This window comes from Xiphophorus maculatus, chromosome 12, assembly GCF_002775205.1.
Source record: "Xiphophorus maculatus strain JP 163 A chromosome 12, X_maculatus-5.0-male, whole genome shotgun sequence".
Classification (NCBI taxonomy): domain Eukaryota; kingdom Metazoa; phylum Chordata; class Actinopteri; order Cyprinodontiformes; family Poeciliidae; genus Xiphophorus; species Xiphophorus maculatus.
In genome coordinates this window covers 12,485,874-12,499,359 of record NC_036454.1, presented here as the reverse complement: position 1 = coordinate 12,499,359, position 13,486 = coordinate 12,485,874, and the positions used below count along the sequence as shown (strand labels likewise).

Genomic DNA, 13,486 nt, shown 5'->3' with positions numbered 1-13,486 from the left:
CACAGCAGTTTTATACATGACTGGATCATAGCTTTCTTGAGCAAGACAAAATTTCAGAAACAAAAACAAAAACAATGGGTCACAAAAATATCTGATCTATTTTTTTTCTGTCTTTGCTCTTCTATTAAGCAGAATTTATGCAGCTCCCATCCTGATTCTCATCTTACCTGAATCAGGGAAATGTTATCCCTTTGAAAAGAATCTTTCCCTGCACTTATTTTGCCTCCTGCTGGCCATTGTACAAGAAACAGATTGCTTAAATCTCTTTGAAGGCAATGTTGTAGAGTCAAATAACATTTTAAGGTGACTCTACTTTTGATATTTCTACATCTACTATGAATATTTGTTTATTTTTAAATAGCTAACTACCGATGACAAATTTAGGATTGAAAGCTGAACTAAAATATCTGATTACGAATTTATAAAACATTTACCATGATTTTAAAATATACAAATTGTATATAAAAATTAGGTGTAAAAGGAAGTGTTTGCCCAGTGCACAACTAATAGAACGCTACTCTGTTGTTTCGATGATCGGCTTACGCGTGTGAAAAACTCTTTAAGAGAGTTTATTATGAAAATGTCACATTTTTTGCCACCCTTAAATGTGATTGAAAACACTTGAGAAGAAAAACTTTGGTAAATTTAATGCATTAGGAAAGAGTCATATTGACAACTAATGCTTTTACATTACAGACTGAAAAGGTTCAATAATTTGCCTATGGCCATTTTCTTAGCAGGGTTACAAAATATTTCTTATACTGCAAGTATAACGGAACAAAATTAATGATCATGTCCATAATAGAGCTTTGGAAATGAGATAGCTACACTATGTAATAGGAAGAACAGGAAATAAGCTAGTATGTTCTGAGACCGTACCAGGAATGTTCTAGCAAACTGCTGGAACTGCTGGTTCGTGAGGCATTATTAGAGTCGATGACATGACCTCTATTATGTTCTGTATAGAAAACTGATTTGACTTGGGTTTTTTCACGTTTTCCTGAAATGCCGTCTGTCAATTTAACATTTACTGATCATTGCCGTTACTCTGATCAGTGGTTGGTTTGACCGGCGTCACGACTACAGCCGTCACCTGGACCTCTGATTGGTTCAGAGCTCTCATCCGGGTATTGCGCTAGGACGAGCTCATTAGCTAAAGGTACCAATATGGCGGAGGTAAGAGGGAAAACAGGGGAGAAGCTCCTGGTCTTTAATCGATATTTTTTGTACTCACGTATTTTAGTTTTAATCTTTATGTTATCGATTGAGGAGAAAAACGTTTTTGCTGCATGTATAGGGTGTTTTATGCCATAAATGTCATTTTTATTCCTATAAAATATGCTTGAATGTCTGAAGTGATCCTTCACTAGGAGGCCTCTGCGCCTTCGCTCTCAGCTGCTTCGCAGTAGCGGCTGTGTAAATTGATACGTAAATTTAACGCCAGTCGGCTCCTTAAGGAAAATAACAGAGTATTTCGAGTTTATTATAGTCTAAGTTTTAGTTGAACGGCTTGAGCTAATTTTACAACACCTTTACGGAAAAGAACATCTTTCCCCATCGATGACGGCGCGATGCAAACCAAATTAGTGTTTACATTTCTCGATGCAGAGCGTTAACATTAAGCTTTTAGGGTTAGCTTGGCGGCTAGCAAACTGTTTCGGGAGCAGATTCAGTTCAAATCTTGCTGTTGTCTTTTACACAGGGGCCTGATTTATTTGGATGTAGTGAAGAGTCCCAATTCCTTGCTTCAAATCTGAAATTGCAATATGACTTGCGGCTCATGTCAAATTAGCTACCTATAGCAGGTAACCATAACGGTATTTCTGACTATGTATCCCCCATTGTGGATTGTTAACATGTATTCTGGATGACTGCATGGTGCTGTTTGGAGCAGAGACATTTAAAATAAATGTATACCTACATTTGGCTCATCATAATGACTATTTTAGGTTTTAGGTCATTTTTGTTTTTTGTTTTTTTCAGTGATACTATTTTGATCAAATTACGAATTTTTGGAGCTTATTTCACGAGTTTGCTTCATTTTTATTACTGCAGCTGTAAAAACGCCATGCAGTTTTTTTGCATACAGGTATGTTAGTAAAATTATGAAGAGGGGAAATGTTAACTCAACCAGTTTCATCTGAAAGGGCATTAAATCATTTTATGCTAGGATTGCATTTGTAGTTTAATACTTCAGACAAGTGCAGTGTTTTAGCAGCTGAATTTCTGGTGTCATTTATGCCTATGAATTTTCAATAAAACATTTTGGGGGGGAAAAATCTTTTAAAAAATTCTTAGTTTCAAAAATGTTTTAAATATTGCTATGCTATGAGAAGTGTGATAATTTCTTATATATTAGCGCTATGATTTAAAATATATGTTTGCCGTTAAAAATGGTGACATTATGCTGTCTTGAAATGAAAATGCGTTCATCTTATATATTTTTTTAAAGTGAAACATTATAGTTGAGACCTAAATTTTAGTTGAAAAGTATGTCAGCATTTTAATACAGCCTGGTGTGTGGTTGTGTGTGTGTGCCTGGGAGAGACCTAATTACACATGTTGTAACCTATAAAATTGTTAGATCTTTTAGTCTTTCAGTATTTGAAAATGTCAACCAACAGCCAAACCTTTAAAAAAACATCAGCTTGTTTTCAGGTGAATCAAACACAGTTTTGTTAAACCAAAACATTCTGAGTAACTATTGATGCAACACAATCACAAATTTGACAGTTCTTAGCATTTGTGATCATATTTTTACATGTATGCATTTCTTTTAATTGCATCTGATGTAAAGATGTGTCAATGAAAGTTACATTAATGGACAAAATGTTTATTAGCTTATAGATTCATATGCATCGCAAATTTTCCATATTCGTCCATGACTGTTTTTTGTTTTAGAGATTTTTTTTTTCTCATAATGACAAATGTATGTTGTTTTTTTTTTTCATATTGTATAAATTTTTTGCTCTTTTTTACTTTCAGGCTTCTCTAGGAAGTTCAAGTCCAGGTAATTAATTCACCATGAATTATTGTTTTTATGTTTAATTTGCCTAAGTCATTTTTAAAGAAATGTATTGTATTACTTAACTATTAGAAGGATACTGACTATTTTAATTGCAATGAAATCTGAACAATCTAGTCTTGTGCTCTCTTGTGATTGTGTGATCTTCCTAAAACAATTTTTGTGCTATGCCACTAAGATATTTCCGTTTTGTTTGTTCAGTTGGCTCTTTATCTTCAGAGGACCATGACTTTGACCCAACTGCAGAAATGTTAGTTCATGAATACGATGACGAGAGGACCCTTGAAGAGGAGGAGTCTTTAGATGGCGGGAGGAACTTCAGCTCTGAACTTGCAGATTTGGAAAGGGTAAACTAGTCCTCATTTCATTTGCCTTCAAATTTCATACTTATTCAATACAATTTAGAAAAGACCAATTCACAACAAATAAAAAGAAGTCAATTCATTAAAACATTCAGTATGTTCCAATTTAATCTTAATTACTAAATTTAGCCAATTCAAGTTTATTATTGAAATTGGTAGAAAGGTTTTCCATCTAATGCAGCCATCAGATCACAGAAAAATTATTGACACTGTTGGGTTTTTTTTTCATCAGGAAGGGAACATGCCTTTAGAAGAACTTTTGGCTATTTATCGCTATGAGGCGTCAGCAGGCTCCAGTATAGACAGTTCCTCTGGGGACCTGACGGATGAGCTTCCTGACATGACATTGGATAAGGTAAAGACCTGCAAATATACACACACATTAAACATATTAAAAGTTTATATATAGGACAGAATAACTAGTTGTGGGCTATCTAATTGTTTATTCTGGTCTCATCAGGAGGAAATAGCGAAAGATCTGTTATCTGGTGATTATGAGGAGGAGACCCAATCTTCAGCTGATGATCTGACCCCATCAGTTACGTCTCATGAGACCACAGACTTCTTTCCAAGAACACTTCGATGTAAGTTTACAGATTTGTGTCTGCTGGTGTTAAAGTTTTATGTATAGCATACTGAGTGAAAAATTACATTTTTGCATTAGAATTGTGACTGAGTGACTTTGCACAAACAATGGACTTTCCATCCATTTATTTTATTATAACATTTTGTGTCACATTTTGGCATGGTTGATGATGTGTCCTTCAATATTTAACATGGTGATGATCAAAGTTAGAGTGTTTACCCTGAAAAAGAAAACTATGAACAGGAGATCAACAATATGTCAAAGTCATGGGAAAATAGTCAAATCCTTTAGGTGACATGTAAAATGTTTGCCAATTTACACTAAATTCTGACACTATTTGTGTATTCTGCAAAATTTTAGAGACAAATGAGATGACCTTGTAGATTCCCCAAATTATTTGAAGGTTTAAACCTCACGCTTCTGCATCAGAAAGTAAAGGAGTGTGTTTATTAATGTGATTTTGAAAAAAAAATTTTTTTTAGCCAATGCCATTTCTGATGGGGATAAAGAATCAGAGTGTGACGATCTTGGGCCTAGCCCTGACGACTCTGGAAAAGTGAGTGATACATTGTATTATATATTGCGTAATAATAAACTTCATGTCACATGAAGCCAGACCTTTTGTATTTACTTTCATCATGGTGTTTATTCTCTTTTTTTCAAGGAAATCATGGTGGGGGCAGAGTACCAAGCAGAGGTGCCATCTGGCCTCTGTCACTACAAAGACGAGGAGAAAGGTGAGCGCTGCTTTTTGCATCTGTACATGCTGTTTAGCCAATTCCTAACAACACCAAGAGGAATTAAGCAGCAGCTCTAACTCTAAATCATCTTCTCTTTTAAACAGTGTATGAAGATGATGATGAGTTACTGTGGAGCCCAGACATTCTGTCAGAAAACAAGGTTAGGAGTTATCTCTCTGAAGTATTGTTAAGGACAACAGATGAAAGCACAGGATACGACAAACCAGGGATGCATGTTAGAGATGACGAGCAGGTAGGTCACATCTCCTTGACAATCCTTTGATGTAACACATTGAAAAAAAAATCAAGATTTCGATGGGTAGTTTTTATCTGATGTGTTTTCTCCAATACTTCATTATTTCCAACTTAGGCTTTGTATGAGCTTGTGAAATGCAACTACAACATCCGCGAAGCACTAGAAAGATACTGCAACCATGTGAAATCCTCTAAAGGTAAGCAAACAAGGAAATGATCACATTATTCCTTATGTCAGTAGCTCCTTCATTTATAAATATGCAAGTTTTTTCAGATGAGGTATAATACTGTAGTAAATCATGGAATATCCTAAGTTTGTCTTGTCAGATGTTGGATCAATTAATAAACATAATTCTTTAACCTCAGTTATTTGGACTGACTCTCTGGTTAAGACATCCTTTACTTTTCAGATGATTCCAGGAATCACTGTTTAATATTTATTGTGTTTTGTTTTAGAAAAATCTCCTCCATGGTCGGAGGAAGAATGCAGGAACTTTGAACACGCTCTCCAGATGTACGACAAGAACTTTCACCTTATTCAGAAACACAAAGTGAGACTTATTTCATGTTTTTATTATAGTACTTATGCAAAAGTTTAAAAAAAAATTTTTTTAATTGAATTTTAATGTTTTTGTCCTCAGGTAACAACACGGACAGTAGCAGAATGTGTAGCGTTTTATTACATGTGGAAGAAGTCTGAGCGCTTCGACCTGTTTGTGCAGCAGAATCGGTTTGGGAAGAAGAAGTACAGCAGCTATCCTGGTGTAACGTAAGTGACCGGAACAAGTTGGTTTGACCTGTTTGCTCCATGTCACACACACGCTAGGAAAAAAAAAACGATGCCTGATGTTAAAGAAATTGTCTCGGTTGTGATTTTATTGCGCAGCGACCTGATGGACAGGCTGGTGGATGAAGCAGAGGGGTTGGCGGTGGACAGCTCGTCATCTGTGTGTTCAGGCGCGGGTGGAGGGGGAAGGATGGAGGCCACAACAGAGCAGCAGCTCAGTCTGCTCAACTCCATCACTGCAAGCGATCTCACAGGTTTGTATGGGAATAATGTGAAATTCTTCATAGCAGATGATTTTCTGACTTGTCCTATTTTTTTTATTTATTTTTTTTTAATCGCAGTTGTCATCTTTAGGTTTTCCATGCTAACACAGTTCTGTCTCCTCACAGCTTTAAGCAACACTGTAGCCACAGTATGCGCCCCTGGAGAGGTGAGTTGCTTGGACTCCTACAGCTTTCCTCCTCTGGAAAGTCTCCACCGTGGATCCCTGAACCACGACGAATCCCTTGGGTTCCCTTCCAACGGCGCCGACCCCGACTGCCTCAACATGCTCGACGCCGGCTTCTACTCCGACCTGGGCCAGCTCGGAGGAGTGTGCGTCAGCAAGGACTGCGAGCGGCCCTCTAAGAGACTCAAGATGACACTGCCTGACTCATTTATCAACGACGTTTCCGTCGCTAACCTCGGTGTGGACTTTGAAGCCCGACGGACAACGACGCACCACCACCGAATCACCGGCGCCAAAATGGCCGTGTCTGTCACAGACTTTGGGAGCTTAGCTGGCAGCGGCGAGCCCAACGGGTTTCTGGGAGCGCACGCACGGCACCACACACAGCATACTGCAGCACTTCAGTCAGAGTGATCTTCCTCGTCTTCTTCCTCTGTTCTTCCCTTTTGAAACCTTTTTTTCTTGCTTGTACATAAGACTGACCTCACTGGAAAATCTGATTTGTTTAAATTCTATTATATAAATATATACATATCTATATATATGTATATGAATATACTTTTTGTTTTCATTTTTGTGTAATATGACATCAGTGATGTCTACCATATAGAACTAAAATCTTGATTTCTCTCAAGAGTTTATATAGCCATTTATTTTATTTTTGTTTGCGTTTATGAGATGTGTAACGTCCATGTACCGTGGGGCCCAGCAGCTGCAGTAGGAGAGTTGTGAATCTTCTTCCCTGACACATATAAGCATCTTCAGCGCTGCAGTCTGTTATTCTGCCATTCTTTTCTGCCAAAACAGATTGTTTTCTGCCTCTAGTGTTAGTAGTTGCCTGTCTTTATTTGATGTGGTACTTATATTTAATTATTTTTTTTGAAATTGTGTTTGGTTTACAGGTACTTTTCAGTAATCAGAATGGTGCAGATGGTGTTGTTGACCCCCCACCAACTCCAAAAACCTGAGTGGAAGTAACACTAGCATGCGGATTCGCTCAGAGGCCAGGAAGTGTTTTGACTTGCTGTAAAGGTTCTTCAATTTGAGTTAGTTTATAGGGATGCACCAATCAGAATCTTTGTTAGAATTTTTTTTGGTAGCACTTTAACCTATTAATATAGTTTTTATTTTTTTTATTTATTTTTTTTCTCCGAAGAGATTTTGCAGCGCTAGTGGCTTGTATTTTTTTCTACAGTAGGCAGACAGGAAGGAGGGAGAGGAGAGGGGGGAAGACATGCGGCCAAGGTCGTCGGGACCGGGAGTAGAACCCACGACGTCCGCGTCGAGGACTAAGGCAGGGGTCTCAAACTCCAGTCCTCGAGGGCCGCAGTCCTGCAACTTTTAGATGTGCCTCTGCTGCACCACACCTGAACAGAATAATTAGGTCATTAAGGCTCTGGAGAATTGATCTACACAAGATCAATTAAGTCATTTCATTCCAGTGTTTTGTACCTGTGGCACATCTAAAAACTGCAGGACTTCGGCCCTCAAGGACTGGAGTTTGAGACCCCTGGACTAAGGCCTCCAAACGTGGGGCGTGCTAACCCCCTGCGCCACCACATATAATATAGTTTTTTTTTTTAAATTTTGACTTCTCTTGAAGAGGCAAAATTTAGCCCTTGTTTGTATTTGATAAAGAATGCAGATTAATTAAGTTTTCAAAAAGGCAAATCTGGCATGTTCTATTACTCACAGCACTTAAAGGAAAAAGAAAAACAGTACTTTAGCCGATTCAAGTCTTGCTCTCTCTTGCTCTTTTGCAGCCTAATTTATACGTAGATCATACATAGTGTTTGAAAATTATACAAGTTTAAACACTTTTCAAACACTTTGTTGATACTAAAATAATTAGCTTCCAGTCTTTTTCGCTCAGTTTCAGCAAACTGTGCGATATGGAGTGCGATGCACAAAACACGTCTTGATTTGAGGCCGTCTCTTGGTGCATCTCATCTTTAAGTTCAGATTGACTTAACTTGACATGTTTGAACCTTTGCAGCATCCTAATTGTTTTTTTTCTCCTCATGTCAAACTTAAATTTCTGGCCCTGGTTTGTTTTATCATCGTGCTTCTAAACAGCTGGTGAAGAAAACGGTTTGCAGCCTCACGTAATCAGAGTCGCATTGTTTTCCTTTTCTCCCTGTTGTGAAATCTTCTTTGGAGCAAACTGTAACAGCAATATAGCAATGCAAAGATTTTGGTTGGGTTAATAGCCATGTAAACACTGACACAGTAAAGTTCTGTATTTATTGAGTATACTTTGACTTTGTAAGACTTAATTTAATACTTTTATGTTTGTTCATGCTGCTCTTTGGCAGGTTTACCTGTATATGACCTTGTTATTGTTAAATATGGTAGAATTTGTTCCTCAATCAAGTAGCTCCATTTTTTTTTTCATTACTAGCAAGCTTTGGCAAACCTGCTGGTGGTGTTATGTTTATTTAAAGCCTCTGAGTTGTAACCTCTGCTTAGCCTGTACTGACGAGAGATGCCTTTTAAAACCCGATTGACAATTTCATGGGAGTAACGTAGCAGAAAAGGAGCGGTTTTTACTTGACTGAATTCCGTAATTGTAAAACTAAAACAAAAAAAACAACAAAAAAAAAAAGGTTCAGCGGATCGGCATCAGTGAATTGGATGCAGTAGTAGTGTTTACTTAATTTATCTATGCATTGTGCTATGAGTGTTTAGTTTGTTTCAGGGGAACATCATGTCTTGTCTTGCATTTCTCCCATAATGTTTGTGTAAAGATCAAATTCACGCCCACTAATCATCACTAAGTTCCATCATGTAAATTCAGTTCGGAAGCCCAGCATCAGAGAGAGGTTCTTTACATCTGCATTTCATGTAAATAATTAGCAAATAGCCTTTAAAACGCCTATTAACTGACCTCTTACACTTGTGAGTTTGTGTTGATACAAAGGTTTCAAATTTGGTTCTCTGTCAGAAAGGCAATAATTTGTAGATATGTACAGTCATGGGTTATTTTTTTTGTTTTTCCTGCTTTTAAACATTTGACTTGTTCAAATCTCATTTCTCTGTTTGGATAGTCACGATACCCAAAAACTCCAGGCGGCAGCTGAAACCACGCATGCCAGCTGCGCCTGCCTCTCTAGTGTGCCACAGAAAACGGCTTTACCTGAAGACGTGCTGGTATTGCTCAATGTTGCGGTTTTTGCAGCCATGTGTAAAAGACACTCATCTTTCTTTCCTAAATCTTTTTACTCGTCGATATTTTGTCTTGATGGTTAAGGGATGGCTGCTGATTCTAAGTATGCGAAGAGCTCGTTTCTCTTTTAATGCAATGTGCATAATGCAGTAGGTCCTCCAAGCTCTTCTAGCTTTAGCAGTGCAGTGCTATTTATTTCACCTGTGGTTTGTACAAAGACTAAAAACTGTCAGAATGTAAAGGCCATTAAGTAGTTTGAGTAGGTTCTCACCTCCCTGTGAACTCGAAAATGTGATATTTTATTGATCTCTCTGGCTTGAGATTTGTGTGTGCAGGAAAGCACTAAACAAATTTATTTTATATTTTGTATTGTGTTTAGAAGTTTAAAAGTTAAAACAGAATATAGCAGTCGTGTTTTGAAACTGAAAATTCACATCCTTTAAAACCGAAAAACACCTTTGTGAATAAAAAAAAAAACCCCTACAAAACCTAAAAATGTATATCCAGAAATATAGACAATCAAAAACTTCACTATGAGAAATGTTCAAGAAGCTATCTTTATTGTTTATAAGAATTGTACATAAACATTGCTGTTTTTTTTTTTCTTTTGTTAAAACATTATTTTGTATTTTCTGTTGTACTTTAATACCTTGTGTACAGATCCAGAAATAAAGCTCTGGAAAAACTTCAGAGATGATTGCATACTTTTTTTGTCTTTAGTAATATTACAGTAAGGCCAGCATATTCAAGGCAGGTGTAGGTGATGAAATGTGAAAGGAAAAAACAACACAGCTGTAGAAGAAAAGTTAACATCCCTGAAAAATGGGTGTCAAACTAATGGTCACAACTTAACCCTATTGTAGATGAATACTTTTTAAAACAATTTTTCAGGTTTGTACGATTCATCTGACAGAAACTGGGAATTTTGAAAAAGGCATGAAAAAATAAATAAATGCAGATAAGTTACCAAAGCATGATTAAGCATCAATAACTTTTACTAAAGATGAAAACAGTGATAGAAAGCTCTCTGTTCCTCAAATGTAAATACCTGAGGTGAAAGTTTTACAGGGAGATTTGTCCAGCAAGTAGAAGAAAGTGAGAACCGTTATCTTAAAGATAAATATTGAACATCTAATAAAACACTCCTACACTTCAGGTTTATTAAAAGCCCAATCCTCCAAGCGGTCGTTTGTCAATAGCTGGGGGTCCAGACTTACTGTAGAACAAGGAGCTGGTTTTTAATCAGGTTAACCTAGTGGAAGTTTCCTAATGTCCTCAACTTGCATGCTGCATTAAACAATTGTCATTATATACTTGAGTTATTAGCAAGCATTTACTGCAATACAGACAGTTAACCTTCATTTGTTATCAAACAGAACCTGCTGGAGGACGTGAATAATTAGCTTTACTTGACTTTAAAGAAAGTTGAGAAAAAAAAGCATTATAAGAAAAGCTTTAGTGTGTATTGGTATATCTGGGTGAAATTTTTTATTTTATAGTGAACAAGGAAATGAAAGTCAGTGATCTTGAGAACTAAATTACACACGTCAAATTAATCATATCCACTTGCATCAAACCTTAACTGGACGGTTGTCTTATGAGGGGAATGGGGATAGTCATAAAGTCCTCTGCCAGAATCACCTCTACCCCAGTGTCCTGTAAAGCCTGGTCAGCTTGCTTCTTGAGCTCCGAGACCTTGTCCTCGTCTCCCTCCTTCTGTAGGGAACTGGGTTTGTAGCGCTGACTGAAATGATAAAGGACCAGCCTCCGTGCGGAGCAAGTCCGAGCCACGGCCGCTGCCATCTCAGGCGTGCTGTGTCCGTGGTCCACAGCTTTCTCCCGGTGCTCGTTCCCAAGGGTGGCCTCGTGGACCAGAACGTCCGCCCTGTCGCACAGACGGAAAGCTCCTTCACCGATCACCGAGCTACAGTCTCCGAACACACAGACTTTCCTCCCGGGAATATCTGCTTCCAGAACCTCACTGGGATGCAGTAAACGTCCACTGTCAAGAACCAGAGACTCGCCAGCTTTGAGACGGCCATACAGAGGGCCTGGTTTAAGACCTAAAGTTGAGAAAATACATCAATCATTAAAAATATATATATAATAATTTTAAGTCTTTAACTGTCTAGCTCATAATCTTAAAAAAATAAATAAATTTATAAGTTTTATTTATTTTTTTATTTGAATAGCCAACATGTTGAATGTAGACTTGGCTGGGTGGGGGGGGGGGGGGGGGGGGGGAACAGAAAACACTTATTGGTGAACTTCACATCAAGTATTTTTTTCTTGGGATTTCAGCCTTTTAAATACAAATATATTCACAAAGTTCCGGTTTAAATTTTCACACTTTGACTACTAGACCGAAATTGGACCAATGATTTCAAATTCAGTTCGAAAATTTGAACAAAATATAAGCTGGCTAAAATTAAAATTAAAAAGTTATACACTTAATTCTTTTCCATTTTGTTTTCCTAAAATATTTTAGGCACACTCACACTTTTTGGGGTAAGTGTGTAAAATTTCCTCATGGAAATTTTCTTTCAACATAACAAAGAAAGTTGAAAAATACAGAAATGACCGTCCAAAGAGGTCCCTCATGTCTTAAAAGCTCAAGAAATTGTGATGTTCACCAACAGTACAAGGAGTAAATGATCTATTAAAAAAAATTGTAATTTATTTTTTGTTTGTGGTAAAAAGTGTTTTTTTCTATGGGAAATTCAAAATACAGTCCAATCCTTTCTCAGGTTCATACTAAATCAGGTGGTATTTGTTACCGAGCTCCTTCAGTAGTTCTTTTTTCAGTTTTCCGGGACGACCATGTTCCTGGATGCAGAAGCCAAAGGAAGGGATGCGGTGAAACAGCCTGAAGGCCTTGACAACAAACTTGTTGTCTTGGAAAAGGAGGTAACAGTCGTCGGAAACGTCCAGAGGAATCGTCCTGCCAGGCTGCTCCTGTGGATGGGGAGGACTGGAGTTCACAGTCATCTGTAATGTTAGACAAATGTTAGAGCAAATCGGACACCTACGAGCAGCACTCAAACAAAAATAATAAGCATTAGATATTGATATAATGATTCAAAGCATCCATTTTTAAAGAAATGTAAACAAATATAGGGAAGCTGAAATAATCTTTATGCATTTAGATGCTGGAGGAAGTTCATCTCTACAGCTTGTACCTACATTTCTCATGAACAACATAGAACAATAAATAAAAAGGTTGGTTTTTTTTGTTTGGCTTATCATTTTTTTCATTATTAACTCCTTCAAACAGAAAAACATACCTCCAGACTCAGCTGTCCATCTTCTGGACTCTGGTCTGGCGTGGACTCCAGCTCATGCACTACAGCAGCAACAAGAGGCAAGGTATGCGTTCATGTTTTCAATTCGGTCCTGAGTTTTAGCAACAGAAGGTTTGCGTTGCACCTGCCTGCATATGAGAAGAGCAACTGTGACCCTGTGAGCCCAAGAGTCACTCTGAGAAACTTCCTGAGGCCCCGGGGCCCGTAGATGTCCACACATTTCAGGCTCTGCTCCATGTCGGGGTTGGTGTTGAGGCTCACGGTGCAGAGGAGACCAGGCAAACCGAACAGGTGATCGCCATGCAGGTGGGAGATGAAAACCTTAGTGATGCGCCCTGTGTGGACACCATGACGTGACATGACAACGCTCTACCAACAGCGAAGAAGTACAGATTGAAAGAAATCTGGTTTATTACCATCTCAAAACTTTCAGCAAAAATACTTAAAGACCTTCTTTTTTTTTTTTTTTTTACTTCAAAATACTTAGAGGGGTTCGGCTGGTTCCTCACCGGCTCTGAGCTGGCTCTTCATCAGTTGGGTCTGGGTTCCCTCTCCGCAGTCAAACAGCCAGGACTCCCCGTCCGTCCGCAGCACCACGGCCGTGGCGCCGCGTTGAGGAGACGGATAAGCCGACCCGGTTCCGAGGAAAGTCATATCCATGGTCATTCTCCCGGCGTTACAGGAGATCAGTCAAAAGTATCGAAACTTCCACAAACAGTGACTTGAGGCACATTGCCTGTCAGAACAGGTCACACAGTGATGACGCAAAATGTGAGGCGGGGCGGCGCTGGAAGACGACGCGCCAGAAACACAGG

At 38.3% G+C, this 13,486-nt stretch overlaps 2 protein-coding genes across 4 annotated transcripts; one reads left to right on the top strand and one right to left on the bottom strand.

Annotated features, from left to right (window-relative positions):
• Nucleotides 1-1,142: 1,142 nt before the first annotated feature.
• On the top strand, nt 1,143-7,395 carry mier3 (MIER family member 3). 2 transcript variants are annotated; one of them, XM_023343151.1, is made up of 13 exons: nt 1,143-1,176; nt 2,986-3,010; nt 3,227-3,372; nt 3,620-3,742; nt 3,848-3,971; nt 4,456-4,529; nt 4,638-4,710; nt 4,818-4,966; nt 5,084-5,165; nt 5,425-5,519; nt 5,610-5,737; nt 5,855-6,009; nt 6,145-7,395. In XM_023343151.1, exons 1-13 carry the CDS (start codon nt 1,168-1,170, stop codon nt 6,615-6,617), a joined length of 1,656 nt encoding a protein of 551 aa, XP_023198919.1. In that variant the 5' UTR covers nt 1,143-1,167; the 3' UTR covers nt 6,618-7,395. The 2 variants fall into 2 exon arrangements, with proteins under 2 accessions (XP_023198919.1, XP_005794943.1); XM_005794886.3 differs by lacking the exon at nt 1,143-1,176 and adding an exon at nt 1,209-1,805.
• Nucleotides 7,396-7,774: 379 nt separating this feature from the next.
• elac1 (elaC ribonuclease Z 1) lies at nt 7,775-13,431 on the bottom strand. Of its 2 annotated transcripts, none has more exons than XM_005795033.2 (5): nt 13,181-13,431; nt 12,800-13,006; nt 12,654-12,712; nt 12,147-12,357; nt 7,775-11,432 (listed from the first exon to the last, which is right to left on the bottom strand). In XM_005795033.2, the coding sequence occupies exons 1-5, from the start codon at nt 13,335-13,337 to the stop codon at nt 10,948-10,950; spliced, it is 1,119 nt and encodes a 372-aa protein (XP_005795090.1). In that variant the 5' UTR covers nt 13,338-13,431; the 3' UTR covers nt 7,775-10,947. The 2 variants fall into 2 exon arrangements, with proteins under 2 accessions (XP_005795090.1, XP_023199955.1); XM_023344187.1 differs by having other exon boundaries at nt 12,800-13,040; nt 13,181-13,258.
• Nucleotides 13,432-13,486: the final 55 nt, after the last annotated feature.